The sequence below is a fragment of the Rhineura floridana genome, chromosome 1, assembly GCF_030035675.1.
Source record: "Rhineura floridana isolate rRhiFlo1 chromosome 1, rRhiFlo1.hap2, whole genome shotgun sequence".
In the NCBI taxonomy this organism is placed as follows: Eukaryota; Metazoa; Chordata; class Lepidosauria; order Squamata; family Rhineuridae; genus Rhineura; species Rhineura floridana.
Window position 1 is genome coordinate 30710883 of NC_084480.1, and position 27885 is coordinate 30738767.

A 27885-nucleotide genomic window follows, 5' to 3' on the forward strand; every position below is an offset into this window, starting at 1 on the left:
TTTAAAGCTTTTTTTTTTAAAAAAGATGTTTTTAAAGTTTTTTGTTTTAATATATTTTAAAGTCTGCTTTTACGATGTTTTAAAGAGTTTTAGTGCATTGGTTCGTTGCCCTGGGCTCCTACTGGGAGGAGGGGCAGGATAGAAATCTAATAAATAAATAAATAAATAAAAATTATTCTGCAAGCGAATGATTGAATTGTGTTGTATTTTACATCTTAACTGTTCTCCGTTGAAGAAGGAGGCAGGGGTTGAAATAAGGGATTGTACCCTGAACATGTACACCAAATTTCATACCAAAATCTCAGTGCGCAAAACAGTTATCATGTAACAATGAAGCAAATTTATAGTGGCAATAGAGAACAGGCAACCTAAAGGGCAATGTTAGAAAAGCCTCGCTCATTCCTGACCCTCAAAAGCAGATGGAGTGTTGAGTTTACTCCCTAGGCTGGTAGCTGTGCAGAATGGGTCCTTCTCCATAGTGGAACTTCATTTTTGAAACTCTCTTCCTAGGAAGGCCTGGTCTGTCTTAATGCTTAGGAAGGCAGTGAAGGCCTCCTTTTTATTTATTTATTTATTTATTTATTGAATTTCTTAGTTGCCCATCTGGCTGGCTATCCAGCCACTCTGGGCAACGTACAAAATAAGCATACAGATACAATTAACATTAAAAATCTGGACACAAGTTAATAAAATCTAGCCCACCCCAAAAGCCTGCCTGAAGAGCCAGGTCTTCACGACCCAGCGGAAACTCATTATAGAGGGGGCATTTCCATTTGTACTATGCTTATGTATGTTTTCTTGCTTGTTTTGTATTTTTATTGCAGATACATACTGTGCCCACGCGCGCACAGACACACAATGAGTAAACTCAACACTCCCACCTGTTTCTGAGAGGGTCAGGAATGAGCGAGGCTTTTCTAACATTGCAGTTTAGCTTGCTTATTCTCTATTGCCGTTGTAAGTTTGCGTTGCTGTTACATGATAATTCTCTTGTGCACTGAAATTTTGGTGTGAAATTTGGTGCACATGTTCAGGGTACAGTTTCTTATTTCAGCCCCAGCCTCTTTCTTCAGTGGAGACAGTTGAGATGTAAAATACAACATTCTCCCTGGATGGCTATCAGATGGGATAACAGTTCGACCTAGTGTCGGCAGGCGGGAATTGTATATTTTTTGAGGAAGTAGCAACCCTCACGAGATCCCAGACCATTCCTGCCTCCTGTGTCTAGGTCGATTGCTTTTCTTCGCACCCCTAAGTAGCTTCGTTCTTCTCTAATCTTTCCAGTTCGTCTGTTATTTCCGAGCCCAATATCTTCATCTCTTCATTATTATTTTTTTAAAAAACCCTCTTTTTTAGGAGTTTTGGGGGCTTTGCTGAGGGTTTCTGGTGAGAGCACATTTGTTCGGGGCTCTCTTTTCTCCCCCATCCCCCCAGGCTGTCTTCCCTGCTCTGTAGAGTGGCAGCACAACGGCTCCTCTTTTCAGTCATTGCTGCAGCGGGCGCCATTTTGAATGGTAGCACTGCTGCCACCTTTTTTGTTTTCTGGCTGTTTTCCTGAGGGCTGATTTCACTCAGGGCTCTCCTCTCTCCTTTGTTCCCCCCAGGCTGCCTGCCCTGCTCTGTGGAGCAGCAGCACAACTGCTTCTATTTCAACTGCCGTGCTGGTTCTTTTGAGAGGTGGCATGGCAGGTGGGCGCCATTTTGAGCGGTAGCGCGGCTGACGCCTTTTTGTTTTCGAACATCACCTCCCATATCCAGTTATTGTTGGGTTTCCTGTTTTCTCCCATTTGTATACCTCACTGTCTGTGAGGTCCTAAGTGTTTTTTTTTTTTTAAAAACAAAACCTCATCTTCCTTTTTTTCTCCCCTTATCACAAGGTTTCACTTCATCCCTTGTGTGTTCACCTTCTGCCACTGTATTACTTGTGTATTCTTTTTTTCTAATTAAAAAAACCCTCTGTTTCTCTTCCTTCTCAATCCTTCCTGATCTGCTGCAGGAAAAGTTAACTGTGGGACTGAATTAGTGTCTATATTCATACCAACTTAGTGGCCATTTGAAATATGCTTCCTCCACACACCCCACCAGCGCATGTGAGTTGAGCAGCCAGCATTATACCCTTCCTCCATGACCCCCATCCGTGCATGTGAGTTGAGCTGTGCTGTCATGGCGGGTGTATCTATTGTTGCTGATGTCCCAGGCCAGAAGAGTGGCACAGTCATGCCAGATGATGCAAATGACATAACCCTTCCAGATGCAGACTCCTCCATCTCTGTGGCACATCCCCCTAAGGTGTCTGCCTTAACTTCCACATTACAGCACAAAAAGGCACTTAAAAAGAGAAAGCATGGCAAAGCTGCCTCTCATGCTCACACTACGGAGAGTGCACAGGATAAGCTGACAGTGCACAGCATAAGACGGATGATAAGCCTCATCAGGCACAAACGCAGTCCGCTGTTACTAGGGCCACTAAGAGAGCACTGTACATTGGCATGCTAGAGCATGCAGGTGGTGTCCATTCAGTTGCTGACAACAAATGCCCTGAACATGATTGGTCTGTACCTCAGTCATCTGCCAGGGACCCTACCCTGCCTCCACCTCCAACAGGTCCTCAAATTTTGCATTTGACTCCTGAAGTTCTAGGAGATGCCATTGAAGATGCCTTTTTGGGGGTGCTTTCAAATGAATTATTGCAGCAACCTCAGGGACTACGGCCAATGCAGATGCAAGGTCACACTACTGGCCCTTACCAGGGACCTTCACTTCCTTCAACAGAACACTGTACTGCGGCCCAACCATTGCCTCAATATGCACATATGGCCAGTGGCCATTCCTCAGAAGAGGAAGACCATGGGGATTCCAACCCCATCACCACTGCATCTCTGGGTCGACTTGCTATCCAATCCAAAGGTCCATTGGACCATCCTGACCCGTCACTGGAACCTGATAGTGATGAAGGAGAGTGGAGTGATGGGGCTACAGTGGAAAAACTTTGTCCCATAGGCTTTTTGAACCAGTACATTGCATGCCTTTACTTTGTAAGACTTTAGAGGCCTTGCACTTGAAAATCCAACTGCAATACTGGAACCTACCAAAAGTGCATCTGTTTTAAAACAGCCCTCATCTACAGGTCATTATATACCAGTTGTGGGACCTTTCAAGAAGCTCACCAGCATGGAATGGGAGGCTCCTCTACCTTCCAAGCGCATTCCAGCAATGGCCAGCAAATTTTATAACCTTGACCCCGCCTTCATGGATGTCCTAAAAGTCCCAAGAGTGAATCAACCTATCTCTATTCTAGAGTCTCGCTGCTCCCCAAAGAAGATGTGCAGTTCAAAGACACCTCTGAACATCGCCTGGACTTCACTCTGCACAAGTTGCACGAGACATCTGCCTTTGCACTCAGGGCAGCGTGCGCAGCTTCTGTTTTTTCTAGAGCAGGCATGGTTTGGCTCTATGAGCTCCTGGATGAACCTCATCAGGATCCGGAGCACATCTGTAAGACTGCTGAAACAACACAATTCTGCAGCTTTTTGTGTCTGCCACGTTGGATGCAGTTCAGTTCACTGAATGCTCCTTGGCTACAGGAGTGGTGGCACGCAGAACCCTCTGGCTCTGTCATGGGATGCAGACACAATGGCAAAAGTAAATCTTTCTACTGTACCTTATGTGGGTCATAAACATTAAAGGGCAGTGGTTGGATCAGGAAGCTCACCACAGTATCAGCTGGCTGGAACTTCAGGTGGCAAGCCTTGCCATACAGTATTTCACCATGAAGTTCAATCTCTTTCACATCCTGTTGTGCACTGACAATACTACTGTGAAGGCACACTTTAACAGGCAGGGGGGCACGTGCTCTCGAAGCCTGCAGCTCGAGACAGCCTCTTTCTTCAACTGGACGGAACTACACCTTCTGTCAGTGTAGGTGGAGCATCTGAGTGGCAACTTAAATCTCACAGCAGATTGGCTCAGCAGACAACAGATAATGCTGGGAGAATGGAAATTGCATCTGTCGATCTTCACAAGGATCAAACAACATTTCGGCAAGGTTACTCTTGATCTGTTTGCTTCTTGCTACAACTGTCAAGTACCTTGTTTCTACCCAAGGTACCAGAGGAGACGGACAAGGCAGAGGGGACGGACGCCCTGTCAATGCACTGGCCACAGGATCTACTGTATGCCTTCCCCCCAGTGCCTCTCAATGCACATTGCCTTCAAAAACTGCAGTTGGAGAGGGCAGAGCTGATCCTAGTAGTGCCATTTTGGCCTCACCACTTGTGGTTCTCAGAACTCCTCCATCTCTCGACAGCTGCTCCATGGAAGCTGCCCCTGCAACAGGACCTTCTCTTACAGGGTCCAGTGTCTCATCCAGAACCCACGTGGCTGAAACTGTGTGGCGCTTGAGCGCCAGTTCTTGAGATCTTCTGGTCTCTCTTCAGATGTAATTGATACCTACCTGGCAGCACCATGGCCTTCTATGAGAAGGATCTATCAGTCAGCATGGAAAGCATTTGCTCTGTGGTGTTCACGTAAGGATCTACTTCCTTCTAGGGTTTTTGCAAGATGGGTTTTTTGCAAGATTGTCTCTGTCTGGGCCTTAAAGTGAATACCTTACATTGACATGTCTTGGCCATCTCTTCAGTCTTGTCACTTCATTCTTCAGGAACAGTTGGGGTCTCATCCACTTGTCAAGGGTTTCCTTCATGGGGCAGCTGCCTCTTGTCCTGTGGTTGTCCATCATTTCCCCACGTGGAACCTCTGCAAGATCTTGCAGGCACTCTAGCTCCCACCATTTGACCCTTTAAACACAGTACCTTTGTGTATGCTTTCATTGAAAGTTCTTTTCTTGGTGGCAATCACCTAGGCTAGGAGAATTTCTGAATTAAATGCTCTTTCCGTGGCCAAACATCTCTGTGTTTTCCACGTTGACAGAGTAATTCTTCGTATGGACCCAACTTTTATCCCTAAGGTGCACTCGGTGTATCATCGCCAGCAAGAACTGTTTCTTCCCACCTTCTGCCCCACTCCAATCCATCCACATGAAAAGGCATGGCACTCGTTGGACATCTGGTGAGCATTGAAGGTTTACATTCAACGAACAAAAGAATTTCGACTGTCTGAATCGCTTTTTGTGTCTTTTCATCCAAAGACTATGGGTAAATGTCTCTCATCCGCTATCCTTGCTGGGTGGCTTAAAGCTTGCATTAGTTTGGCTTACAAGACATTGCACCTTCCTGCTCCTTCACATGTTATGGCCCACTCTACTAGGGTGGCGGCAGCTTCTGCTGCCTTTGCTGTCAATGCTCCCTTGTTGGAGATTTGCAGGGCAGCTACTTGCTCCTCACCAAATACCTTTATCTCCCACTACAAGATAGATAAATATGCCTCTGCAGAAGCCGTCTTCTGCAGATGCGTTTTACAGCATGTTACCATCCGTACCTGAAGCATATGTGATGACTTTCTTTCTATTGAATTTCCTGTTCAGTCTCATGTAGCTTCCCACCCTTTGCCTTTGGATGCTTACGTACATCCCATCTGATGGGCTGTTCTCCCAGGAGAAGAGGCTGTTTGTCTTACCTGAACATAATTTCTCCAGGAGAACAGACCATCAGGGCCCACCTGTGGGAGGAAACGGGAATCACAGACTGGCTGCCCGAGGTTGGAAGTAACATTGTGTGTCTTCCTCACGTTAGGGTTATATAAGATGTTATTGGGAAACATTTATTCTCAACATTCTTTGGGGAATGGTTGTCATAAAATAAATAATGAAGTCTTTTCTTTTTTTAGTTGTCTTTTATTGCTTTAAGAGGAAGTAGTGTTAATTAATTAATGTATGTATGTATAGGATTTTTTCCTTTTTATCTGTAGGTTTTTCTCTCCTTTAAGTGCATATTAAAGAGGAAAGCACAAAAGCAGGACTACAGCTGAACGTCAAAAAGACTAAAGTAATGACAACAGAAGATTCATGTAACTTTACAGTTGACAATGAGGACAATGAACTTGTCAAGTATTATCAATACCTCGGCACAGTCATTAACCAAAATGGAGACAATAGTCAAGAAATCAGAAGAAGGCTAGGACTGGGGAGGGCAGCTATGAGAGAACTAGAAAAGGTCCTCAAATGCAAAGATGTATCACTGAAGACTAAAGTCAGAATAATTCAGACGTAGTATTTCCGATTTCTATGTACGGATGTGAAAGTTGGACAGGGGAAAAAAGCAGATAAGAGAAAAATCAATTCATTTGAAACGTGGTGTTGGAGGAGAGCTTTGCGGATACCATGGACTGTGAAAAAGACAAATAATTGGGTGTTAGAACAGATTAAACCAGAACTATCACTAGAAGCTAAAATGATGAAACTGAGGTTATCATACTTTGGACACATAATGAGAAGACATGATTCATTAGAAAAGAGAATAATGCTGGGAAAAACAGAAGGGAGTAGAAAAAGAGGAAGGCCAAACAAGAGATGGATTGATTCCATAAAGGAAGCCACAGACCTGAACTTACAAGATCTGAACAGGGTGGTTCATGACAGATGCTTTTGGAGGTAACTGATTCATAGGGTTGCCATAGGTCGTAGTTGACTTGGAGGCACATAACTACAACAACAAGTGCAAATTAGGTTGTCATCATTACAGTATCCTTCAGGCTGTTCGTCAGTGAATGGTCTGGGATCTTGCGAGGGTTGCTACTTCCTCAAAAAACATACAGTTCCTGCCTGCTGACGCTAGGTGACACTGTTATCCCATCTGATGGTCTGTTCTCCAGGAGAAATGATGTTCAGGTAAGGCCAACGGCCTCATTCAGTCATTCGCTTGCGGAATTACTGTTGTTATTATTTATTGAAGGAGTCCAGGGTAGCAAACACATAAACAGAATAATTTAACAACAAGAACAAGAAAAGTGTTCTAAAAACAGTTAAAAACATTCTTAAAAACAAAGAATGAGATTGGAACGACCACACCAGTTTTCATTCAAGTGACATACTATATTTTTGGTTCAAAACTGAGTTTGACCCCTGCAAGTATTTTCAAGAAGACGAGAAAAATACATAAAATACATTGGGCCATAATCAGCTATCTCATTTCATTAGTGGAAGCCAATGCAAGGATTCCCACTAGTACTATGGGTCTCCCCCACTCTCCAAAACTGCTCCAGAGGGTCAGAAGAACTCCCAGAATGGGGGGAGGGGAGGAGAGGTGAGATTGTTCCATCTGGTATGTCGAAATGCTTGTGCTGATGGAATAATATCCTTTGGGTTGTATTCATTTCCGTTGAGTGTTTGAAATAATGCAAGTTGCTTTATGTGTACCTTGATAGCCACCAGTACCTCAGGCCTTACATCTGTTTTTACAGGGAGAGGAGAAGGAAGAGATGAAATACACATTTCAATAAGATATCTGAGGCAAGGTCTCTATCACTCTGCTTTGCTAGTACTTACGATTGATCATGTGCTCTTTAGGTAACCTAAAAATGCTAGAAAAGTTACTTTGAGAAAAATGAATGACTTGGTTATCTTATGTCAGTATTTAAAACTTACAATGAAATATACCATTTCTGCTTTCATCTATTGAAGCATTTAATGTTCTCTTCTTTTGTAGGACTTGCTACTATGCTTGGGCTGGGTGTTGCAGCTCCAAATTCAGCTTTCACCCAGATAGTGACAACCTTTGGCTTAGCTGGGATTGTTGGGTACCACACTGTGTGGGGTGTGACTCCTGCGCTCCACTCACCACTCATGTCTGTGACGAATGCCATCTCAGGTATGACAATCACCAAAGTGTTGTTTGGTTTCAACACTTGACATTTCTGAGGGGTGATTTTGTGCATTTGTGTATGTGATCACCATGTTTGTGTCATAGAGGTGCTCTCAACCAACAGCCTGAAGATGGGTTGCAGCTCCATGTTTGGGGGGTACACTTGCAGGCAACTTTGAGTTTGCTGTCACATAATGTGTTCACAGGCTCAAAGTTTGGGATTTAGCTACAGTTACCAAAAAAGAAGTCATAAGTTCTATGATACCTTAAAGACTTAGACTGCATCTGCACCCTTCATTTAAAACTGTAGTATACCACTTTATCATTCATGGCTTCTCCCAAAGAATCCTGGGGGTTGTACTCAACATAGCGCTAAGGCAGTCATTCCAGTAGCACAAGGATTTCTCTGTTCCCAAGAGAACAGTTTTCCCCTCTCTTCCCCTTGTGTCCTCTGTATATCTGTTCCGGGTTCCTCCAACCCTCCAGAGCAGTTTTGTACATGGGAAGGGGGAGGGCCCACATTGAATAGTTAGTTGAATACCTTTCTAGGAACTGTAGTTTAGTAAGGGTGCTGAGAATAGTTAGGAGACCCCTATTTCCCTCACAGAGTTATTGTTCCCAGAGTGGGGAATCCATTTTTTCAGGGAACTCTTGAACCTTTTGGGGGTGGAGATGAGCACTGTGTGGCTCTCTGGCCAGATCCGGTTCTCCACCCTGCTCTAGATAATTTGCTAATGATAATTTGCTGTCATAATTTGGTAATTAGTTTCCAACAGGACACACTGAATGTACAATGGACAAGATAGTCCAATTCAAATTTGAAGGTATTGCCTACTTAGTGTTTGTCAGTTCTTGAATCAGAGGTGTATCTAACCACTGGCATCTGTTCCCCTGATGTACAAAAACTTAAATGCAGTCTGTCTTTTTTAAAACAACAACAGGGCTGACGGCAGTTGGTGGATTGGCCCTAATGGGGGGGAAATACTTCCCTGAAACGATGCCTCAAAGCCTTGCAGTTCTTGCAGCTTTTGTGTCTTCTGTCAACATTGCAGGTATTGACAACCTTTTAACTCTCTTGTTTAATGTCTTCAGGAAGGTTGACCCAAAACAGTGGTGTGTCAAAATTGTAATGGCAAAGAGATGCAGTATGTTTGTGTACCTGAATTGAGAGAGACCAGCAAAATAAGTTTCAGGCTGATCACTGGCTCATTAGTTCTCTGTTCACCACAAACCCAAGTCCTAAAGTCTGTATGGTGGCAACAAGATCCACCAATAATAATAATAATAAAATAATAAAATTTTATTTATGAGTCGCCTATCTGGCCGAATTAACGGTCACTCTAGGCGACGTACATTGACACAATAAAATACAATATAAAACCAGAAAACCGCATTCAATAATTAAACTAAACAAGCGTTCTGATGTTAGCGGAAGGACTGTAGCTCAGTGGTAGACTATTCGTTTTCATGCAGGTTCAGTCCCTGGCATCTCCAGGTTGTGCTGGAAGAGGCTCCTGTCTGAAATTCTGGAGAGCTGCTGCCAATCAGTGTAGACAACACTGAGCCAGATGGACCAGTACATCTGACTTGGTATAAGGCAGCTTCCTAAGTGAGCTGGAGGTATGCTTGGAATGATTTTGCCTATGTTGGAGGGCCTTTCCATCCCAGACCTGCCTTACTCTGCTATTTCAGCACAAGACAGTGCTCTGAGAATTTTCAACAGACATGAGCCGAGGGCTTCTTGGACCTCTGCTACTCCCATTTGGTATGTGCTGATGCCATGCCATGAATGTGGCTCATGCCCCACTGATAGCTAAACATCTTCTAATTGCATGAGGATGCTCCCTAGGGGAGGTTGAGAGTCTATTTTTAAATTGAGTCTTAAACTTCAGAATTATTGCCTATTTTCCTAGCATTCAGCAATACTACTGTGTTGGTTTCAAAATCTAATTTTCGTTCTCTCTTTTTATGGGAAAGGTGGCTTCCTAGTCACCCAGAGGATGCTGGATATGTTCAAGCGTCCTACTGATCCTCCTGAATACAATTACTTGTATCTGTTGCCTGCTGGCGTCTTTGTAGGGGGATATGGAGCAGCTCTTCAAAGCGGGTATAACATTGAACAGGTAAAACAATCTCTCGGGGACCCATAGTATCATTTTCTTTCCTTACATAAAGAAAACATAACTTGACAGTCTTTTTTTAGCATATTACACTCTTAATATGAGGCTGAATTGCTAATAGTTATAGCCAGAGCTTGGAAAAGTTACTTTTTTGAACTACAACTCCCATCAGCCCAATCCAGTGGCCATGTTGGTTGTGGCTGATGGGAGTCGTAGTTCAAAAAAGTAACTTTTCCAAGCTCTGAACTTATAGCTAAGTTATATGGAAATTTCATCTACCTTGAGATAGGCATTTCCCCCCCAAAATGCACCTCTTTTCGCTGCAGCTTGTCCCAGTTGCTCTATTGTGAGAAAATGGCAGAACCTTCAGGATTGGCACACTGCAGTGCAAATAGATTGGTAATGCGGAGAAGATAATAGTCTAAGGAAAGAATATTTATTTATTTATTACTGGCATTTGTTAGTTGCTTTTTTTCAACAGTAGAACTCAAAGCGACTTACAAGAAAAAACACAATAATTGAAATAACTTATAACAAGAGCAAACAGTTGCAAAACAATTTCAAACAAAATAATACAACCATAATAAAAAAACAAATAGCAAATATTACAACAATACAAGAATTAATAATAAATAAATATAACATATAATAGAAGGCCACATTACACATCCAGTCAGTACTACAAAAGTAGAAAAAGAATTAAAGCAGCTTCAACTTAGCCTCCACCAGCCGCCACCCTAGTTCTTCCCGGCGGCCCAGTCTCAGGCAGTGGCGACAAGTAACATCAAATGGCTGACTGCCTGGGCTCCTCTCTCTTGGGCAGCAGCGGGGCACTGTGGGGAGGGACGGCGGAGGCACAGGGCTCCTTTCGGTGTGGGGGTGCCGTCGGGGGCGGCAGTGTGGCGCTGCACGGGAACTCTTCAGATGGGGAGACCTTGAAGGCGGACAGAGTGAAAGGAGAGGGGGATGGAGTGGAGGAGGAAGAGACGGTGAGGTGGCTAGAAATAGAGAAATAGGCATCCATGTGTTCTGGTTTGGCTTAGTAGCTGGTCATTAGTGGTGGTCTTCACCACACCCTCCTAAGAATCCTTTTGCTTGCACAGTGGAAAGACAAAGTTGTTTTTTGTCTTGAGGCTTTAGAGAGAGGCAGAAGCAGCAGCAGAAATTTGCACTGCTTCTGCCTTCTCTGATGTCCAGCACGAAGCGAGAGACTGACCCTGCATGTACCAGAGAACTTGGAGGAAGGTGAGATCTGTTCCTATACTTGGCTCAGTGAAGAATGTCTCCTTCTTCTTAGTTCATTGCAGCTTGTGCTAAAATGCCCCAGTTATGCCAACACATTCAACAATTCTGCAAAAGTTCCATATAATTGCAGTCAGCGCAAATGTCATTCTTCACAGCAAATGAGACACTTTGGCATTCAGCACTCCTTTTTCTCTTTGCGATATGCATAAACAATCCTGATTTGCCCTCCGTTTTCTTTCCTTCCCAATGTGTCTTGTCTTTACATTCAGATTTCAAACCTGTGGGTGAGGTCTATATTGCCCCCCTTGTATTGCATGGTGTCTAGCAATTGCAGGAGCTATATTTTCTATTTATGTTTTTTAAGATGATGTACCTGGGATCAGGCTTGTGCTGTGTTGGTGCTCTGGCTGGCCTCTCTACCCAAGGAACAGCTCGACTTGGCAATGCTTTGGGCATGATAGGCGTTGCTGGGGGTTTGGCAGCTACTCTTGGAGGTCTGAAACCATCACCTGAACTGCTAGCGCAGATGTCGGGCGCAATGGCCCTTGGGGGCACCATAGGTAAGTACAGAGCTAAAACATCACCTGGCTTAGAAAAACCTGAATGCAGGTTAGTTACATGACATCACCTCATTGCAATTAAACTTACTGTGATGTCACTTTTTCAGGCATTCAAATTTCCACGTATCTGCATGCTTTAGAGAAATGGAGAAATCTGTTTTGCTTGTAGCAGATAAAGGAGGGGTGGAGAACCTTTTTCAACCCAGGGGCCACGTTCCCTTCTGGGCAACCTTCCGGGGGCGGAGCAACGGATGTAAATGTTACCTTTCTACAGTAAGCTAGCTGGTACACACACTTGCAAACCCCCTTATATCTACCATTAAGAAAAGGAAGAGATACTTTTGAGAGTTCAGGGACACATTCCAATCAGGCAAAAACACTTGGATGCACAGTAGGTCCAGAGAGGGGTGTTGCCTGCTGAGAGTCTTGAGGGACAGGTAGAGAGGTGTGAAGGGCCCCATTTGGACCCTGGGCTGACATTCCTCATCACTGTGATAAAGAGGACCTGGTGAAGATGGACCTTGACTAAAGTAGTCAAACCCTTATTATTATTATTATTATTATTATTATTATTATTGTTATTATTACATTTGTATACTGCCCCATAGCCGAAGCTCTCTGGGCGGTTTATATATAGTGCTTCTGGTTGCAGAGTAAGAAGCGTGCAACCCTGTGCATGCCCTCTGGTTCAAAATGAGAAAGACATGGAGGGACATAGCCTGAGGGTGCAGGTTTGCTTTTGGGATGCCAGACTGAGAAATGCTTTCCATGCAGCCTTGAAGAGTTAGCCTTCATGACCAGTCACAAGTCAATTGACAGCTGACTGGGTGGACCATTGTAGTCTGATGTGGGTCATTGTAAGGCAGCTGTACAGAGGAAATTTGCACAGCCTTTTAATGAGCAAGTTTGCTTTTTCACTCCCTGCCTCTGTCAGAGTAGGCAGGACCCAGGAGTCCTATTTGCCATCTCTTCCCTTCAGATGCTTTCTGTAGTTAATGAAAAGGAGCACTGACACAGGGCTGAAGCACGTGCTTTACATCAGGCCATGGCTATAGTCTCCATTTAGCAGCTCTTGAGCTGGACTGGGAAGGATCCTTGTCTGAAATCGTAGAGCTGTTTGAAGTCAGGGGTAGAAAATAAGTGGTACAAAGCAGCTCCTTGGTATTTTGGTCATAGATACTGACTGTGTTTATATTCAGTGTAGCCAACATGGTGCCCTCCAGATGTTGTTGAACTATAGCTCCTGTCATCCCTGACCATTGACCATGGTGGCTGAGGCTGATGGGAGTTATAGGCCAACATCTGGAGGGCACCATGTTGAGTATCACTGGCTTATATGGCTTTATTGCAGTTGCGTTCAGTGCTTTCTAGATTTCCTTTCAGGCTTGAAATGCCAGCCATAGGGATTGCAAGTTGGCACTAATGCTAAAAAAACATTAATTGCTGTAATGCACACTCTCTAGCTTGATGTTCATACATTCGAATGTCAATTTGCACTTAATGCACAAATGCATCTAATGTTTTACTCCTTCTGTCTTCACAGGTCTGACAATTGCTAAACGTATCCAGATTTCGGATTTACCTCAGTTAGTGGCTGCCTTCCACAGCTTGGTTGGCCTGGCTGCTGTTCTCACCTGTGTAGCCGAGTACATGATTGAGTATCCCCACTTTGCAACTGATCCAGCTGCAAACCTCACCAAGATTGTGGCTTACCTTGGCACATATATCGGAGGTGTAACCTTCAGTGGCTCTCTTATTGCTTATGGAAAGCTGCAGGGTAACTTCCCCTTATTTTTGGGTAGTGCACTCGGTCCGTCACTGTATATTCGTATGCACACATGCATGCCAAGACTAGGGCTATAAACACACTAGTTGCCAGAGCAAAGCATTTCTTTTAGCAACACCTGGAGGGGGAATGGGTTGATCTACTGATCAGTTGCAAAATCTCTTTGAAGCTGAATTAAAACAAAACTCAAGCTGCTTTTACAGTAAAAAGGGGCAGGGTTTGGCTAGTGCTGTGTGCCCCTGTTTTCAGAAGAGAGAGGTGGAGATGCACTGGAACTGGCAGAGCAGTGAGTGTGTTTTTACCTTGGTCTTGTTCGTCTTTGGTTTGGTTATTGCAGAGGTGGTAAGCCTGTGTCTTGGATTGTACCACATCAGACTCACTTGACTTGAGCAGGCTCACTTGACTGAACACTTTCACATGCACAAAATTCCCTTGCAGATAGAAAGCTAATGTGTATGGCTGTAGTAGATCTTTTCTTCCTGACATCTAGTTTCCTAGGACAGGGATGGGGAACCTGCAACTCTTCAGGTGTGTTAGATAACAGCTCCAATCATTCCTGACCATTGGCCGTGCTGGCTGGAGCTGATGGGAGTTGGTGATCCAACATCATCTGGAGGGCCACAGGTTCAGCTAGTGTGGAAGGAAGAAAGACTGCGATTCTAACTCCACTTACCAGGGAGTAATCCCCATTGGATTAAATAGGATTTTTGAGCACACATGGTTAGGATTGCACTGTAAGTGTGTGGGCGCACCATCATGTGAGCCCTGACGTGTAGTCTGTTGTGGTACAGCCCAGGCAGAAGTTTACTACCTCTGTGAGAGCGAAGCTTTTGCCTTCGGATGGTGTCTGTATGATGCAACTCAAACTGAAATCTTTTTAGGAAGGTTTTTACACCATTTTGGTGCGAACGGTGAAATTTAGATTCTAATGCAAAAAAGCCTTTGCAAAATCCTAGTTTTCATTTTAAGAGCACTTTTCCAGGCTCTATGAAGGGAGGAAAGTTCTTCAGAAATGTCTAGACCTAGGATGGGGAATCTCTGGATCTCCCAGATGTCACTGGATTAAAACTCCCATAATCCCTGGCCTTGGCCACGATGTCTGGGGCTGATGGGAGTTGGAGCCCAATGTGATGCGAGCAACATCACACCCAACAATACCAGGAGGGCCTCAGGTTCCTCCAGCCTGGTGTAGATGTTCACTAGCTGCTGAAGCAGGCCTGGAGAGCTTGTTGTCAGCCCAGGAACTCTTGATCGATTTGCACAGCAGCTTCTGATTCTTTGCTTGAGGTACCTCAGGTCCCTTCCTTGTGCCAGGCACAAACCAGGTGGGATCATGGAATAATAATAAATAAATAAGAATAAACAGTTGCCTTATTGGGACATATTTGAAGTGTACAGTCTGCTGTACGTATAGAGCTGGGGAGGAACTGTTTTGCCTTCCAGATGTTGCTAAACTACAGTTCCCATCAGCCCCAGCAAACATGGCCAATGGCCAGGGATTATGGGAGTTGTTGTTCAGTGACAGCTGAAATATTCCCTAACCTTGGTATATAGAGCCTCCCTGCATTCTGGGCAATCAGGGTTTTAAATTGTGCAGGGATCCTCTATGTGCATATTAAAAAACACTTCAAAAGTTATGCCCCAGCATGGCAATGGAGGGGGTGGGAGAAGCCATATGGCTTTGGGGGCTGGGGCTAGACATGTCATACAGCCCCTTTCACCATGCTTTTCTCCATGTAATTAGCACCTGAAGACACCTGCTATGTCTCTAGTTTCTGGATGCCGGGGAAATGCGGTGGACTCTGGCTCTTATTTCATGTTCTGCCTGTGAACTTGCCATGAGATGTGACTGGCCACAGACTAGTTGGACCCTTGGTCTAACCAGGCAAAACAGTTCTTATGCTTGTTAGATGAAATGTACAACTGGAAGATGTTATTGGCCCAGTACTTTACTGCTGGAATGCTATTAAAGGAAAACAGTCCCTATGCCTGCTCCCTGTTGACAAAGTCCATAATGGATTGGAGCAACAGCCACATAGAGCATGTAATATTTGGGGCTTGACATTTGGTTTATGGGCTTTAACCTCCTCCCAAACCTCCTGATTTTCTTGTCTGTTCTTTTGCTTTCATTTTTTCCCTTTATTAAAAGCTACCAATTTCTTTTCAGCAAGCCAATTCTAGGATTTGAATGAAATTGCTATTTTTTTATTTTTATCCTGCAGGTATCCTGAATTCTGCCCCACTCCTCTTACCAGGCCGGCACTTATTGAATGCCAGTTTGCTAGCTGCAAGCATTGGAGGGATGATCCCCTATATGATTGATCCTAGTTATACAACTGGGCTGACCTGTTTAGGGTCTGTGTCCGCTTTGTCTGCTGTTATGGTACGCATGGAATGTGAAGATAGGGGGTGGTTTGGAATGCTATACTAGTAGAAATGCTGAACTCTGATGCAGATATTCACATTTGTCACTAGGTATACTGAATATCCAAAGCTGAAGTAAGATAGCAGTTATAAGCCAGCCAGTTGTATGGTATGGAGAATCCCAGAGTGTTTCCAGAAAGAACAAAGCAAAAGAAGTAGGGTGGAACTTTTTTTTTAATTTTACAGGTGGGCAACCTGCACTCCTTGACCTAATTTCATGTGTGGCAAGGAGGGAAAAGTGGGGTGGAGGTAAGGGGAGGGAGTGGCCCTACTATGGAATGCAGCTCCCAGCAGATTACCCTTGAGGGGAATGCAGACCTCGACAGAAAAAGGCTGCCCGCCTTTGTTAGTTTGTGCGGATTTTTGGAGCAACATTAGTTGACTCAAAGGATACACAGAGTTCTTAAGTTTGGTCTAGCTCTTTCTGTAAAGGCAGACTTGACAGCACTGCTAGGTGAAATTCCAGTGGCATTAATGGAAAGTAAAGAAATTGTTAAGAACTTACAAGTTCCCACCAGGGTCAACTCCCAAGCCCAGGGCAATTGATCCCAGCCAGGCACATCTCACGCCCCCCTTACCAGGTCTGAGTTAAACCAACACCAACCCTGCAAGGTAGGTTAGACTGCCACCACCCCTTAAACCTGGTCACCTTCTCTGGGCCAAGAAGAAACCCAAAGTGCCAAGAATAGATCTGCCAAGGATTCCAAAAGGCAAGAGCCAAGAATGCACTCTTTGTCTTGGAACCTTAAGGCAAAATACCCAACTACACAATAGTCTGTGGCTAATTGGCCAAGGTGCTAGATTCAGAGCAAATTTCTCCCTGAAATGACACACACTGGTAAATAAGAGGTAGCTTTATTAAAATAAAATATACATGCAAAAAATGTAACAGCAAAATAATTCCTTAAACCAACCAACCCCCGAGTTAGGTAAAATAAAAAAGGCAGAGAGTTCAAGTCACAAGTAAAAAATAACAAAGCTGTCTAGCCTAATCTATACTCACACAATATAGGTAAACCAGCAGCGTAACTTCATGGTTCCACATCTCCTCAGAGATGTATAGCCTAGATGGAAGATGGAACCCCAACATCAGATAGCACCAAGGAACATTGGGGAACAAAGACCCAGAATCACAGTTCTATTTTTATAGGAAAAAGCCCAGCAACAGCTAGGAATTAATTAGCCAATCAGGGGGCTTTCTGATTATGAAATCTTCTGGAGCTTTTGCACCTAACAGTCACATGCTTCTCCAGCCTTCCCAGGCCTGTGGCCTTGAGGCACCAGTCTCAGGCTGATAAGCAGGTGTTCTTACTCGCTGCCTAATTAACTGAGTTCAGCTGTGAGAACCGATGGTTTCATGGCCTCCCAGAGGCCCTAAGTCAGGCAAGATGTCCCCCCCAACAATTCCTTGCTACAGAACCATTTTAGCTGACAACCTTACAAACCAGGCATTCTTGACAGAAATAATATGCAGAATTGCATAATAACACAAGAGACCATAGAGGTAATAGTTCTTTCTTGACACAGTATTTCAGTGACCTTGGTAAATAATTTAAGATACCACTTTAAAAAAAGCAAAGAAATGCACACAGGGCCTTGCCTGTGGGCTCTGGAAACCACTCAGAGTGGGGTTTTTTTAACAGATCAATATGCCTGTCTGATTTTTAATATTGGTTTTATTTCCATTCCACAGGGTGTCACTTTAACAGCAGCCATAGGAGGGGCTGACATGCCAGTTGTTATTACTGTACTGAACAGCTATTCTGGCTGGGCACTCTGTGCTGAAGGATTCCTGCTCAACAACAACTTGCTAACGATCGTGGGCGCACTAATTGGTTCTTCTGGTGCTATCCTGTCTTATATCATGTGTGTGGTAAGGAGAATGTGGAAATGTGCCCTCTCCCTTCAATATGTTGAGAGGACCGAATCATTCTTTTGTGAGGGAAAGAGTTGCGTTCAGCCTGTTCCTCCCTCCTTGTCATCTGCCACCCTCCCTGGTCTCTCCTTGTGGCTCTTTTTCCTTTGTGGTTTTTAATTCTTCCACTGTAAGGCTTTGAATGGAATTGTATTTTATAAATGCAGGAAGTCAGTTGGGAAATAAGGAAGCGGCCATGTACTGAGTCAGACTGTTGGTCCACCTAGCTCAGTATTGTCTCCAGGATTTCAGATAGGAGACATTCCCAACCCTATCTGGAGATGCCAGGAATTAACCATGCAAAGTGTGTAAAGCTGTACCACTGAGATACAGCCCTTCCTTTTTGGAGTGTGTGTTTCAAGTTAAAAAGCAGGATACAAATTCAATTAATGCCTCTGCTATTTGGCCGCTTGAGTGCTTTCTTCTTAGTAACAAGATTGTGTAATGTATAGTGGTGTGGAGGTGCTGTAGTGTACAGAAAATGTAAGTCAAATGGCAGAGATTTAAAATAAAAAAGGACTAACTATAGAAGAAGGAAAATAAAGGGTTGGAGTGGGAGTGAAACACAGAGTGGATCCTTTAAAACACCCCAGGGCAGGATGTTTTCAGCAAAGAGGGAAGTTCTAAGACCTACTATCTGAAAGGAGTGAGTTCTTCACTGCAGTTCCACCCCAGTAAAAGTGGGTGTGGCTGTTGACATTCTAGAATCAATGAATGCGATGTGAGATCACAGGTAGTAGCTGGAGTCTGTTTCAGAAATTGCTCTTATTTTACAGCTGCTGCTTGTCTGCTTATTTATTTAAATCTTTTTTTACCTCAGCTTTCTGACACAAAGGAGCTTCCAAGGCAGCTACAATATAATCACATAAAAAATAAAATACACTAACAACCATCTGGTGTATAGCCCAGTAAACCAGCAGCAGAAACAATCAACATCATTTGCAACACTAATACCAAATCCAGGTAGATGTTCAGGCACCACCATGTTTGCTGAGGCAATAGCATCTTAACCTGGTGCTTAAAAGATTACCCAAGAAGGAGAGCATGTGGATCTCTCAGGGCAACAGATTCCAAAGCTGTGCCAGAACTGAGAGCCCTCTCTTGCAGCTCTACCAACTGCTCCTCAGATGTGATGGTTATCTCAATGTGCAGGTAGGTTCATATGGGAGGAGGTGATGCTTTAGATCAGAGATTGGGCAGACTTCTGGTTGTAGGATGTACTTTTTGTTTTATTAGAATCCCAAGGTGCACAAACTAGAGGAAGAGTATGTGAGGCAGGGACAGGAGCTTATTAGTTAACTAACTATTAATTAACCCCATGAGTCATATACAGGGATGGGGAGGAGGCTCAGAGGCAGAATGCATGTTTTGCATGGAAAAGGTCCCAGTCTCAATCCCCACCATCTCCATTTCGGGCTGGGAGAGACCCCTATCTGTAATTCTGGAGAGCTGCTGCCCATCAGTGTTGACAATGTTGAGCTAGATGGATAAATGATCTGGCTTGCAGTTTTCTACATTCCTTCCTATGATGACATCTGATGTAGGGCACATCAGAGGTGTTAACAGCCTGTGTTTTTTTAAAAAAAACCCATTGTTTTTTGCACTTGAATCTTTGCAAATTTTCTGTAAATAATCCAGCAGTCTACCGGTGGATCCAAATTTACTTTCTGTAAACCACCTTTAGATATTATTTATTTATTTATTTAGGCAGATATCCTCCTCCTGACCTAGATCAGGCCTGATCCCTGCCCAATTCAAAGGCTGATTGCGACTCAGGGCTCAGAATCATCACACTGAATTGGGCTTGGAAACAAACCAGGCAACTCATGAACATGGTATTATTATTGGTGTAGCATGCCATACATTTGAAGCTATTCCTTAGATGGTGGGTACATAGGATCAACTTGTTAAAGGTGGTGCAGCAAGGGTGAGTTTTCTTTTTCTTGTGCTTGACCACCCCTTTCAGATTACACACCTAAATATACTGTTCACAAAAACTCCAAATTATGATTAGAGGTATAACTAAAACGACTCTGCTTGTAACTTGTGGTTTTGTTTTGTTTTTAAATAACATTCAGGGTATAACTTTTGGATGACCACCGAGTGGCAGCAAATATGCATGAATGAAACTCTTAATACAATACCACTGGAACTCTTTGTAGACGTTAAATCATACTGATTCTACACTCTCTCCCTTTTAACCCCCTTCCTCGTTTTTTTTAAATGGGTAGATAAACCCCAGTAATTTTCAATTGGTGTTAACACAGATTCTGATTCTTCTCTAACATTTTAATCTTTCGTGGTCCATTCTGTCACTTTTCCTTCTCTTATCTTCCAGGGACCTGAGCTTTGTTGCCTTCAGGAATGTTTTGTATTGCATTATTGTGTCTTGACAATAGGGCAACTATAGAAAATCAAAACTTGGAGAAACCTGAAAAAGGAGAACTTAAAAAAATTGCTGATGTTTTGCTTTGTGAAACTGTACCCATTATGTTTTATCTTCAAAAACTACCTTGTTTAAAACAGTCAAGGGTGGTTGTTGGTTTTTTTCCCTCCTTCAGGCCATGAATCGCTCTCTTGCTAACGTGATCCTTGGTGGATATGGCACTACTTCAACAGCTGGTGGAAAGCCGATGGAAATAACTGGCACTCATACAGAAGTGAATGTGGACAATGCAGTTGACATGATAAAGGAAGCCAATAACATCATAATCACTCCAGGTAAAACTGAAACTACTATTCATGATTAGTGGTTGTGTAGCCTGTGCCAAGAGAACCAGATTCTGTGCTATGAACAACATATGTAAATTAAGAATATTTGCTGCGTTTCTATAATACAAATTGTAAAAGACCACAGGATAAGTAAATGTTTTTACCAGCCTAACTACATATCCACACCTAGTTGCTTGTTAAAATAAATAACTATGTTTTGTAAGTTTTAATCATTTGTTTCCCCACCCCAGTGGGCTGTAATTATTCATACAGTGACTAAACCCAGGAACTATAAAGATTGGGCAAAAAGCTGACCCACCACCAATGGGATATGAATCAATCCCGAGAGACTGTGAAAACCCACATGATGATAGGAAGCCTACAGCCTACCACTAATATTTTGGCCATCTTACCTGTCACCATAATCTAATCACAAAGACATTGACACCCCATGCTTCTTTTCAGCGTTGGAGTTGGAATAGTCAGGACTGCCTTACTTACTTGAGCAGAACTAATTCAAGGTGGTGTCTGTCTTGGTGGCAAGCAAACTTATAATGTCATTGTTGCAGCCTATGTATTCATCATGTTTTTTTAAGTGGTTAGACCTGTAATAATTTGCAGTTTTAGAAACTGATTAGTATGGCTCGTAATGGCTCCTCAAACAATGGCGTTTCCACAAATAATCTAAGTGCTAGACTTTTCCCATCGTCCTTCCTTTTGTTGCTTACCACATTCAGAGTTGAGGTTGGAACAGAACTGGCTGAACCGTTTATCATCTTCTATGGAGTAGAATTAGACCTCACCATCTCTTTTTTTCAGATAGCAGCTGTATCTGCAATTATAGGGGCAATTCATTTTATTATCACCTGTATTGACGTAAAAGCCTCAGTTATCCTACAATAGCAAATACCTTTTATTTGTGTGGTCCATCCCAGTTACTAGGCTAATTACACAATAGATTAGCATTTCAACTGGAAGGTCCAAGAAGGATAGAATTTGCAAGTTCCCTTCATTTGTTTAAGTGACAGTTACAGAGGTGCATGTTCTACTAGGTCTGAATGCTTGCTGGGTGTCTCCTAAAATGAATCTTTTTTCGAAATGAAAGAGTGTCATGTGAAGCTACCTGGACCTTGGCCTTCATAGGCCTGGTTCATCACACATGCTTTTTGCAAAATCTAGAGTTAACAGAGGACAATGAAAGGAAGCTGCCTTATACTGAGTCAGACTATTGAGTCTTCTAGGTTAATATCATCCACATAGATTGGCCATGGCATCCAGCAAAGTAGTCTGCTGCAGCCTTTCCCAACCTTTGGTTCCCCAGGTGTTGCTGGACTACAATTCCGATTGCTCCTGACTATTGGCCATGCTGGCTGACTCTGATGGGAGTTGTAGTCGAACACATCCGTAGACCCAGAGATTGGGAAAGGCTGGTCTTTTGTATCTCTTGATTGAGATTTAGTGGCTTCTCAAGGCCATCTAGTGAGCATGTGGCTTTTTAGGTTGCACCCTTTAGCTTCTCTGCCACATTCACTTCCTTACCTGTGAAAGATTGCGTTCTTGCCACTGTGCTACTGTTTAATGTAAGCTTCTCTTGCATACAAATAAATAGCAGTTTGGAATATTTTATTCTTGCACCGCAACTTGCTGCAGGCTCTCATTTCTCTGTGGTGTTTCTATTTCTCCACAGTGGAAACACATTTTTCAGCAAATTTGCACAATATTTTGGATTTCTCACTTTGTGGAATGAGTTAACTCTTTTTAAAAAAAGAAACTGAGTTTAAATGTGTTCTTATCTAAACAATCATGGGGAAAAAGTAGGGCAAAATGAAATATGAAGACTAATGTATGAACACTAACATATAATGAGTATATTAAATGAAAGAGCAAATTGTTGCATTAGAAGAGGTAGCAAAAGTGTGAACTCCCTGCCTGTGGCAACCCTCTGCACCCGCACTATGCCTTTCGCCTTTGTCATTTCTGACACTGGATATGTGTGTTCTGTTTTATGTTGGATAAGTCATAGACCACAGCAACAATTGCTCTTATGTTTACAAAACCCTTCTCTGTAAAGCATGATTGTTAGGAACTACTTCCTTCAAAATTCTGTCCCAGTAGCTTGGGACAGGTGTCCTAAAGGTGTGGGTGGGCATAATATCTGCAGCCTTTGTCAGTCTACTGTAATAGAGAAGGCAAAGTGAGGGCACATCTGGGGAGTGGATAATTACGATTTGATGGCAACAGCCAGACATCCCAGTGCACTTTTCTGTCATGTTGGTACCTACAGTCAGAATGATAAAACCTAGCAGACAATCTTCCCAGGTACAGACACGGACATCCACATTAATTTTTTCTGGGGGGAAAAGTAAATGCTGCAAACAAATAAATAAATAGGCTAGTTTCTCTCAAAACAACTGAAGAGAAAAGCACCTACACATTTTGCCTCATACCTCAGGTTCTGCTAATGCTAAATACTTGTTTTTTTAAAAAAAATGAAAGCTGGGAATCTGAGGATCATGGTTCATTTTGGGGAGGGGGTAATCCCCCATCCCCCCTGCAAACACCCATGGGTGCAGACCAAGCTGTTCTTTAAGATCTTCTGAAGAGACCCGACTGGTTGTTCACTTTTACTTGGTTGACAACTTGGCAATGGGCCGCTTTAGTGATAGCACTCTGCAATGTCCTCCCTCAGGTAATTTGTGAGTTGGAGACAGTAATGACCTTTTAAGGGTCATTTAAAAAATTTGTAAGAACATAAGACCCATCTGTTCCAGGATCCTTTTCTCCCAGTGACTAACTGGATGCCTCTGGGAAGCCCTCAAGCAAGCTCTGAGTGCAACAACACTCTTCTCACTTGTGTTCCCTGGCAACTGGAATTCGAAGGTTTACTGCCTCTGGCAATAGAGGTACAACAAAACCATGTTGGTTAGTAGCCATTGATAGCCTTATCCACCATGGATTTTTCTAATTCTCTTTTAAAGAATTTTATAATTGTAAGTTGCTTGGAAACATTTTGGTAGCAAGCAATGAATAAATGCTAATAATAATAGTCATCAAGCTGATAATCATCACTATATGTTTATCCAACCTTTCCTGGACTCTTAGTTATTAATTTTTAATTTTCTGTTTTGTACCCTGCTCAGTTTTATTTGTGATAGTTTTATTTTTTATCTTGTTTTTAGGAAATTGTATTCAATGTTACTGTATTTTTCTGTAAACCACTTAGATTTTTATTAAACAGTATACAATTATAAATCTAAATAAAAACTAATATTTGTTCCTATCCCTTTGGGATGAAGTATAGATTTTATGTATAGCCATCAGCATGTGCATGTACAGAATTGGGGTTGATTAGGTAGCCCTTTTGGGTGGCATGAGTTTTCTGGAAAAAACTGAATCAGAAATTTTCTGTTGCTCTAAACAGGTTGAGATCTGATTTAGCTTGTTTGACCTGCTTTTACATTTTTGCTTACTGCAGATATGCTATGAATTTTACATGCTGAAGAAAACCACCCATTGCGAATTTCCCCCCCTAAGTTGCTAAAAGTATTTGAACTAGAAATATTTGATTGGGAAAATAAAATCACTAAAGTATGATTTAAGCGCAAACATATTCAAAGCTCTACTTGGACACTTATTTTTATTGTGACACTTTTAAGTATTTTAAGACACGATGACTCAAAAGCATTCATAAAGCCAATAATGCTTTAGGATGTTGAATGTTTGAAATGTATGTTTTGATGTTTTTATTGTGATTTTATTGTACTTTATAGTTGTAATAATTTTATGCTGTGCACCGCCCAGAGAGCCTTCGGGCTTTGGGCGGTATAAAAATTGAACAAAATATTTTTTTTCATGCATTGTTTAGTTTTTTAAAGGGGTAGGGGTGAAGAGTGCATTTGAAACTCCTACCATACTAATTTTAGCATGCCGAAAGAGCTGTGTGAATAAATAAAATCCATGTGCTTCCTAGGACTAATCACCTGAAAAACCTTAATTACATTAACAAACTTGGCTGATGGGTAGGTAATCGTTCCCAGTTAACTAGTGTATTCATGTCTTGAAACAATGTGTTTATTGTTCCATTGAAAAACGTAGCAGCAGAAAATGTTTTCATCGCTAGTCCATCCTTTTTCCTGTCCCTTTGTATGTAATATTTCTGAAATTTCTTGGTACATCATAGCATTTTGCTCTGAGGATTCTCTGTTTTAGGATTGGATGTGTGGAATGGTAAAGACATTCAACATTATTCACTTAGGTTGTGTGTCTCTCCCTCCCTCAATTAAACTGGGAAACACACAGTGCATTGTTAAAGCACATCATGCATCTGGATTTCCCCCCTCCTTCCTCACAGGTTATGGTCTGTGTGCAGCAAAGGCTCAGTATCCTATTGCTGACTTAGTGAAAATGCTGAGTGAACAAGGCAAGAACGTCAGGTAAGTGGGTTGGATGGGAAGGAAAATAATGTGTGGAGAACCAGGCGGTTTTATTATTTTGAAAACTACTTAGAGGTTTTAATGATTAAGTGGTTTATAAATCTTGTAAATAAAAATAAAACCATATTGATATCAGTTTCTGTGCCTTGGTAGCCACATTCACACTATAGTCGCATCCATACCATACATTTAAAGCATGTGGTTCCCCCCAAATAATCCTGGGAACTGTAGTTCATTAAGGATGCCGGGAACTGTAGCTCTGTGAAGGGGAAACTACAGTTACTAAGATTCTTTGAAGGAAGTCGTGTGCTTGACCTGTCACATTTCCAGCTTAACAGGCTGAGCTATGAACAAGCCTTGTAGCCCTGCATACACCTGCTTCACTCCTCCCTCGTGCAAGCCAAGAAGCAAAACAGTCTTTAGTTAACTATAGTTTGCTGTTACCGTCCACACCAGGAAACTGTAGACAAGCCAGGGCAGGAAGCCAACTGCTGTAAAACATGCGTTCATAGCCTGCCTTGTTTGGAAGCTGTCTGTAGTTCACTTTAGACTCCTTTGCTTGTTTCTCACACATGCAGGGTAGCAGCAAAGTGGCTACATGTGGGACCACAAGGCTCATTCATCTGCCAAAATATATAGAAACGTACTTGAAATAATTTTTTTGGTGGTAACATACCTCTAGAAACATCCGTTTGGAAGTATGTCACAAGTTAGTGTTTTGTTTTGAAAATAAATGAAGGTTATTTTCTTCTACAAAATGTTTGTTTGCTACCCTCCCGTGGGAAAAGGTTGCAGCATTTGGGGCTTTTTAGTTTAAAGAAAAGGCAAATCAGAAGCAACATGATAGAAGTGTATAAAATTATGCATGGCATTGAGAAAGTAGATAGGCAAAGGTTTCTCTCTCATAAGTCCTTCTCATAAGTCCTCCCAGCCACCCTGGGCTCCTGCTGGGAGGAAGGGCGGGATAGAAATAAATAAATATTAAACCCACTGAAATCAGTGAAGCAAAATTAGTCATGGCTATTAACTTCATTGGGTCTACTCTGAGTAGGACTAGAATCCTACTCGGAGGCATCAAATGCCTCCCTAAGCCTATGGATTTGTAACTGTAACAAAAGCATATTTGTTTACCTCCATATCCAGTTATCTCCCCTTCCTCTACTAAACTGTGTTGAATTACTATAGACTGTAAGTCCCTTGGGGTAGGGACCTGTGCTCTTGTACCTTGTAAAATGCCGTGCACAGGGTTGAATATTCTTTTTAAAAAATAAAATAAAATACTGCAGAGATAATGTGTGTAGTGTCTGTGACCCGTTCCGGTTCTCCTCATATCCCCAGGACTGCTGGTTGTCCTATCAGTCAGCCTTCGGATCTCCATATGCTGTTGTTAAACGCCAGGTCGGTCCAGCATAAGATCTCCCTTGTTCATGATTTAATTGTGGACGAGGCGGCTGACCTGGCGTGCATAACCGAGACCTGGGTGGGTGATACAGGAGGAGTTGCTCTTTCCCAGCTTTGCCCACCTGGGTATACGGTTCAGCATCATGGTAGAGCCGAAGGTCGGGGAGGCGGGGTCGCCGTAGTCTATAGGAGCTCTTTCTCACTCACTGAGCACCCTGTACAGGTGATGACTGGATTGGAGTGTCTCCACCTTGCGCTGGGCCAGAGAGACAGGCTGGGAATTTTGTTGGTGTACCGCCCGCCCTGCTGCCCAACAAATTCCCTAACTGAGCTGACAGAGGTAGTCTCGGAGGTATTGTTGCAGTCCCCTAAACTGCTGGTACTGGGGGACTTCAACGTCCATGCCGAGACTGCTTTATCTGGGGCGGCTCAGGACTTCATGGCGTCCATGACAACCATGGGGCTGTCTCAGTTTGTTACTGGCCCGACACATGTGTCGGGACATACCCTTGACTTGATCTTCGCCACTGGACAGGGAGATGGTGATCTGGAGGTTGGGGGTTTTTCATCTACCCCATTGTCATGGACAGATCACCGCTTGCTGAGGTTTAGGCTCACGGCGACCCTTTCCCTCTGCAAGGGTGGGGGACCTATTAAACTGGTCCGCCCCCGGAGACTAATGGATCCTGAGGTTTTCCAAAGGGCTCTGGGGGATTTTCCGACTGGAAGACTGGCGCTCCTGTTGAAGCTCTGGTTGAACTGTGGAATACGGAGATGACCCGGGCGGTTGACACGATCGCTCCCATGCGCCCCCTCCTATGTAGAGCTCATACAGCTCCATGGTATACCGTGGAGCTGAGAGTGATGAAGCAAGAGAGGAGGAGGCTTGAGTGCAGATGGAGGCGGACTCCCGACGAATGCAATTATGCCTTGGTAAGTGCCTGCTCTAAGCGATATACAGCAGCGGTGAGGGCAGCAAAAAAGAGATATTTTGCTGCCAGTATTAAGGCATCACTCTCCCGCCCAGCGGAGCTTTTTAAAACTGTACGAGGGCTTTTACATCTTGGCCCTCGGGATACTATAGATTCATCTGTAGCCCGCTGTGATGAGTTCGCAGGACACTTCCAGGACAAGATCGCTAGCATTCGTCGGGACTTAGACTCCAATATTATAGCAGCTGGATTCAATGAAGCTTCCAGAACACGGTCTTGTCCTTATTTATTGGATGAGTTTCAGTCTGTGCAGCTTGAGGATGTTGACAAGATCCTTGGACTGGTGCGGGCGACCACGTCGGTGCTGGATCCTTGCCCCTCTTGGCTGGTGAAAGCTGGTAGGACCGGAACCGCCGACTGGGCCAAGGAGGTAATCAATGCCTCTTCGCGAGAGGGAGTGGTCCCTGACTGCCTAAAAGCGGCAGTAGTGAGACCACTCCTGAAGAAACCCTCCTTGGACCCAGATAACTTGGACAACTATAGACCTGTGGTGAATGTTCCGTTCCTGGGCAAGGTTCTGGAGCGGGTGGTGGCCGGCCA

General features: G+C 43.3%; 1 protein-coding gene across 3 annotated transcripts in view; it reads left to right on the forward strand.

Moving 5' to 3' along the window:
* The window catches only part of NNT (nicotinamide nucleotide transhydrogenase), an 80965-nt gene that overhangs the window by 30776 nt on the left and 22304 nt on the right, over positions 1-27885 (forward strand). For all 3 annotated transcript variants that reach the window (XM_061617444.1, XM_061617453.1, XM_061617463.1), the window contains 9 exons: positions 7602-7763; positions 8699-8809; positions 9735-9880; positions 11487-11682; positions 13226-13459; positions 15691-15851; positions 17586-17765; positions 20369-20528; positions 24871-24952. In XM_061617444.1, coding sequence (XP_061473428.1) covers positions 7602-7763; positions 8699-8809; positions 9735-9880; positions 11487-11682; positions 13226-13459; positions 15691-15851; positions 17586-17765; positions 20369-20528; positions 24871-24952 — 1432 coding nt within the window. The remainder of the gene's footprint in view (positions 1-7601; positions 7764-8698; positions 8810-9734; positions 9881-11486; positions 11683-13225; positions 13460-15690; positions 15852-17585; positions 17766-20368; positions 20529-24870; positions 24953-27885) is intronic.